General features: G+C 38.3%; 1 protein-coding gene across 1 annotated transcript; it reads right to left on the bottom strand.

Annotated features, from left to right (window-relative positions):
* Positions 1–3,985: 3,985 nt before the first annotated feature.
* LOC307035006 (putative olfactory receptor 1F12P) lies at positions 3,986–4,912 on the bottom strand (the record flags this gene model as incomplete). Its single annotated transcript, XM_079673932.1, has 1 exon — positions 3,986–4,912. One exon carries the CDS (start codon positions 4,910–4,912, stop codon positions 3,986–3,988), a length of 927 nt encoding a protein of 308 aa, XP_079530058.1.
* Positions 4,913–6,718: the final 1,806 nt, after the last annotated feature.

Below are 6,718 nucleotides of genomic sequence, written 5' to 3'. Positions count from 1 at the left end.
AATCTGTAAAATCTGCACTGCATGTGATCCAGCACTGAAATACAAGAGAAACATATAGGACATTCAGTTCAGTCAGCACTCGCAGAGATATAATTTTTGAAACTTTTAATTTGTTAGTTTTCATCCTTTCCTTATATACTTAGTAGGACTTAACAAAAAACGATTTAAAACTCAGTTAATGGGGTTAATTTTTAAATTGCTTCAGTTTATCATCGTAAAAGATCAAAACGTTCGGATTCATTTTACAATAAATCAATAAATTGTATTCTTCTACAAACAAAAAACAACACAATTAATACATTTAGACAAACCACTAATAGTATATTAACTACTTCATTCCAAATTAAAATTCACTTTAGATAATAACATCGATATAATAAACGGAGCGCTCTCTCTCCCTCTCCTGACAGCCCGTCAGTATCTCTTGCAGCTCGCTACTCCAGTAATGAGTTACCCGACAGTGAAGAATAAACATTTGTATAACTAGTTTAGCTTGTTCCAGTGGTAGATAAAATAGCTAAGTGTCTAACTTGAAACGTGTGTTTTGCTCCGCTCACCGGTCCGATACAGCGGCTGAGCTTCAGGTGATCACGGAGCTGCGTGACCTAAACAATAATGGCGCGTTTCCACTGCAGCGGGTAGCTCGATTTAAGCGTGCCGAGGGGCCCGTTTTTGGTTGCGTTTCCACTTGGCCTTGTACCGGCTAGCGGGTCCTAATTCACAGTTTTTCTGGCCCCATAAAATCGTGGTTCTAGGGCCAGGAACAACCAGGCTGAGTCGGGCTGAGTATGCTAAACTAGAGAGAGAATCGCTGGCAAGGGCTACAACTACAACAAGTTGAACATATTTGATCGTGATTAAATTGTAATACACGTTTCTAAAGGATGCCGAAGTAACAACATACTGATACCAGTTAGTAAAAACCATTAATTAATGCTTTGACAAGTCTGCAGACAGACGGCAGGCGAAAAACCTTTTAAAATGCGTGTTTTCTAATGGAGATTTGGCTAAGCTAACGTTGTAAACGCTCCGACCGTCCACACTCACAACAACAGCCTACAGACATAAATAAACCAGCGACTGTATTCACCATGAAACAGACAGTATGTGGTTTGGACTTGTTTAACTTTTGTCTAGTTTCTGAACAGATATGAGGAGCTGTGAGCTCTGAGTGCTAAGAGCTAACAGCTGTGTTGTTTTTCTGGGGTTCTCATTGAAGATGACGTCATGGCTCCGCCTACACTGTGTTACTATAGTTACTGCCCCAGTTCCTAAACTGTAATGGCAATGCGCCATAAAGTGAGCCAGTCCTAACGAGGCCTAGCCATACCGAGCGAGGCCGAGCGAGTGTTGCTTGAAATCGGGGTGTGGCGGCAAAGTATATATTTTTTCTCTCTCTCTTAATTCCCCATGCCCCAAAATGCACTCGATGATTAATATACCCGTTTTAGGAAATGTCACAAGGTTTGAGATGTTTTTTACCCTCAACCAAACCACAAGACCTGTAACACAACAATGTCAGAGTCACCGGCGGCCAGCTACCCCAGTAAACAGACGTTGCTAACAGCGGAACAACAATGCCCCGCCCCCCCCCCCCCCCCATGCCATGTATCGTAACACATACACACAAGTTCGGTATAAAACGTACGAACACGGCTCACAGCGACAATGTATAACACATACATTTCTGCCATGGTCTACATGCGCTTGTACGTCGCCGCCATGTTTCAACGGGGAAACCGTATTAAACCCAACATCAGACAAGGCTGATGTTTCAACAGTTTCAACACAGCAGCAATGTTGTGATATCCCAATCAATGCTGTGTGTAAAGTTATAGCGTTATACGTCTGGCTCGGTTTACTATAACACCGGTCGTCTCACCATCAAAATGCATTATAAACGCCTTCAGGTGCTTGAACATAAATTTGACGCCATCTGTAGCTAAGCTAGTAAAGCTAACTGTGGTAGGTAGTTGAACTCATTGTATCTATCTTTTGGTTTAAATAGTGCAGTGCACTTTACTGTTAACATTCGTTTTTAGGTAAAACACACACATACCTGATTAGGCAAACGAGGTAGACAAATGTCCCAAAAATCCCCAACTTCACATCCAAATTCGGCCACATGTCGATGTTTCTGTCCGCAAAATGTCAGACGAATTCGCTAAGCGCCGTTCGCCCGCTCAGAGACAGTGACGGGACCCTACTCAGACCCTGCGGAAACCCCGTAGACGAAAGCAATGCGCATGCGCGCAGTCCTCTGGGTTTCCATGTAGGAAAATGTGACTGCAATGGTATTAACAGTTCATTCAAAAGTCCCTGTTATGCTGTGTTTTAAATACAAGTATAGGGGAGGGGGAGGGGAGAGTTGGTCTCACATTGGAACAATGTAAATGCAATGTAGGGAATTTCAACGTTGAAAAACCGGCATCTATATTTCATTGATTCAACAACCTTTTTTCAAACGTTGAAATGGTATCTGTAATAAAACATCGAATCAACATTGATTTTTCAACCTCAACCAAAAATAACCAATTTAACCAAAATCCAATGTGGAATTAATGTATTTTTCTATCTGAGAAGTCAATAAAGGAGCATGGCTGCTCATTCCCTGGCTCTCAAAAGAGTTTGGCAGGCTGTTTAATCTATGTTCACAATGAGACAGTACAACCAAGAGAGAGAACAGTACACCCAGTGTGTAAGTACATACAAGCAGGTCAAACAGTATGATCACATATACATAGAATCTGTTAAAAATCTGTTTTTATTAAAAAGTACAGGCTGCATATGTGTTCTCAGCCTTGGAGAAACTTGACATGTTTTGGTATGTGTCTGAACCTCCCTTTAGTGGTTCATTAATAAAACAGATATTTCCACGTGTGTCTACTTTGTTCATCTGCTGTTGAGGTTAATTTCAGTAGTCGTGTGCTTTAATGTATTTACAAAGTGTGAAGAGGAGGCAACTTTAGAATAGGGAACCTGTTCAGGTGAATTAGAGTCAAATGAATAGCTTATTGGTTATAAACAAGACTTCACTTTAAAATAGGGAACATGTTCTAAGATAGAAATATCATTTTTGTTGTAATGTAGACACAATTAACACTTATAGTTTCATGTCTTCTTACATAAGAATAGATCATATTTGTTAAGTGTTATTATGGGAGAATTACTATTCTTGTGTTACTACTGACTTATTAGGCCCATATTGAGCAGTGCATATTAAGACCCAAACTCATGTACAACTTCCTTACTTGCAACAAATAAGTACTAATTGGAGGGCTATTGAGGAAAACTCTCAACTAATGGCGTATTACTGGGAGAATATGGTCATGTAGAATAAGGTATTAATAAGTGTTTTATAATGACTAATAAAGAGCCAATATACTGCTAATAAGCATGTTAATTAACAACTAGTTCATGGTGAATTTGTGTACCTTAATATAAAGCGTTACCGAAACATTTATTATTTTAGAGCCAAACAACATTTGACACAATTTAAAGTTTATTTGTACAGAACCTTTCAACAACAGAGCAAATCGACATTCTTTCCATCAGACAGGCATGAAGAAAAATACATACTGAAAAATAATAGTATCATACAAAAACGTTTAAAGGAATCAGACTTATTTTTTTTACAGATCTAAAGATATTGTAGTTGTTTTTCAAGCTGACTTTTATGTTAGGACTAATCCTTGTACATTTCAGGAACTGCACTTTATGTTAAATGTGTTTGGGCTCATTGCTCGCTGTATGAGGCAGCACATCCTCCCTTACGGTCATTGTAAAAATATATATACATATAAATGCTTTCCAGATTTATATTCGCGGCCTTGAGTGTGAAAAAAAGCCAAATATGTTATTTTTATACAAACCTAACATATCACAAACTTAACAACTTGTCACTCAGAAAAGTAATCATTGTCACCCTTCCTCCAGGTGTTATTGATGCTGAGGAAATAAAATACATGACTTTAACATTAGCCCCTTACACTTTACCAAAGAGAAGACTCTTACATATGATGCGGATTTTTGTTAAATTTTGTCCATATATTAAAGGGTTGAAGAGCGGTGGGAAGGTGAAAAAGTACAGAGATAAAAAAATACGCAACATGCTGGGAACACTGCTCATATCAAACCTGCTCTGTGAAACTTCAAAAAAAGCCCCGAAGGAGAAGTTGAACAGGGAAACAAGGTGAGGTGTGCAGGTGCTGAGAGCTTTCTGTCTGGTCTGTTTGGAGCCAGAGAAACACACTCTGAGGATCCTCATGTAAGAGTACAACATTAAAATTACAAGAGCAACTATAACAGAAAACAAGTAAACAAGTCCATAAACATTATTGACTGTAGTGTCAGAGCAGGCCAGTTTAACAACCGAGAAGTTATCACAGTACACTTTGTTAATGATGTTCCCACACAGCTGTAAAGAGGCACTCAGTGATATCATGATAACTACATGAAGAATGGGGAAAAACCAGGTTAGAGCAATAAACATAGCAGCTTTGTTAGAAGTCATTCGTGTGTTATAATGCAGAGGATGACAGATAGCAAGATATCTGTCATAAGACATGACGGCTAAATTATAAAACTGTACATTTGCATATGTATACAGAGAGAAAACCTGCAGGAAGCAGAGGGGAGCAGAGACCGTGTGAATGTCAGAGAGGATCTGAACCAGAAGGAATGGAAACAACCCTGTACTACCATACAGTTCATTTACAAACAGGCTGCACAGAAAAAGGTACATAGGTTCATGTAAGCTCCTGTTCACACAGATAACCACGATCAGCAACACGTTGGCACCTATGATACACACATATAAACACATGACAATCGTCAAGAACAAGTATTTTAAAACCCCTGTGTCGAAGAAGGCACTCAGTATAAAATATGAAACATGAGTAGAGTTCACCATGGTCCTCCTCATTTAAACATGCAATGAAACAGATGATATACTCATCTCTCCTTAAAGTCTGTATGATGTTCAGATCAGAATAACGGAGCACAGTTAGTGGAGGACATTGTGTGAAGCTGCAGACTCACTGAGCTCAGACCCCCTGCTGCTTGTACCTTCTTCAGTGAGGGGAGCCAATCACAGCACTCCATCCCTATTGTCAAAGGACCCACTGACCGACCTGTAACTATAGTTTAGAAAAATAACATGCTAACATTAGTCGTAATTAGTTCGAGTTGTTTGTATGACCTAATTTATGTATTTATTTGATCAAGGACCATGCATACAAATACATTAATCTCAGAAAAAGAGAAGAGATGATTTATGCCAGATTTGAGCAAATATCTAATTTCCATCTGCAGTCCTGAGGTATTTAGCAATCAACTGTCTTTACATCAGGCAGGCGTGAAGAAAATACATATTGTAAAAATATCAGTATTATACAAAAGCATTATAAGGAATCAAAATTCCTTTTTCACAGATCTAAAGATATTGTAGTTGTTCTTCAAGCTGACCTCTATGTTAGGATGAGTCCATATGAAATATACTTCAGTAGCCAGACCTTTAGATGTATTATTATATTTTGTTTAAAAAAAAAGCCTGAGTTTCAGAAAATCTATTTTCAACCTTTCAATATTATGTTTAAGATTGATTTTGGGATGATGGCGAACATATAATCTAGATCAGTGGTTCTCAACTGGTGGGTTGCGACCCATAAGTGGGTCGCAGAACGTATGAAGTGGGTCACAGATATGTGGGAAAAAAGTCAAACTTTTATTTTGAAGGCCCGATTTTCCAACGCTGTGCAGCAGGCGTTGCACTGGAAATACCGGAGACCATACACGGTTTTGAAAACTTCTGTCACGTAGTGATCATCTTCTCAATAAAACATCTTTGCTGATTTTTTTTCGAGTCTTCTGGCCAATCAGAATCAAGATTGTTGCCGGAAGTCCCCACGGAGAATAACTTTACGGTAGAACTATTCTTTATACATCCATGGGTACAACTTCAGATAAAATTGAACACATAATGAAATATGACCCCAGGTTGGATGATTGACAGGTCACAGAACAATGGGGGCTATCTACCCTTACCTACAAGCATTCTTTAGTTCTGTGAAGGGATATAAGGGATATATGCACTGTACTTCACTTTAATTAATAATGTATGCTGGAAAGCGTATATATTACTGCACAATCTTTTGTTGAATAGATTTTAGTGTTTCAACATTTTGGGTCGCGATGTATTGACCAAGGAAAAAGTGGGTCCCGAGGCCTGACCAGTTGAGAACCACTAATCTAGATATCCTTATTAAAGACAGGGTAATGTGTTGCATTTGTAATAAAGCTGTAGCCTCCCTATCTGCCATATAAATATCTACATAAGCTCTACATATATATATATATTAGGGATGTAACGATACCAACAACTCACGGTACGATAATGTCACGATAACAAGTCCACGGTACAGTATTTATCGCGATATTGAATAATAAAGGTAAGAAAAAAAAAAATCATACATTTTTTTTTTCAATAAAACATTTTTTTACTCGGAAAATGTTTCTTTATTACATAATACATCTGATTTTTACAGCATTTTTGTAGGATGGCAGTATTTTAAAGTGTCAAAAACAAAGTGACAGTAACAGACTGGAACAAGAAAACCAGTGTTTTTGTACCTACTAGTACTACCAAACAAAGTAAGCATTTTCTTTATGCCACTGCATCTCACAAATAAACAAGGACATTTAATAATCAGACCCTGCA

The sequence above is a fragment of the Notothenia rossii genome (assembly GCF_949606895.1).
Source record: "Notothenia rossii genome assembly, chromosome: 4".
Classification (NCBI taxonomy): domain Eukaryota; kingdom Metazoa; phylum Chordata; class Actinopteri; order Perciformes; family Nototheniidae; genus Notothenia; species Notothenia rossii.
This window is presented reverse-complemented; position numbering and strand designations above follow the sequence as displayed.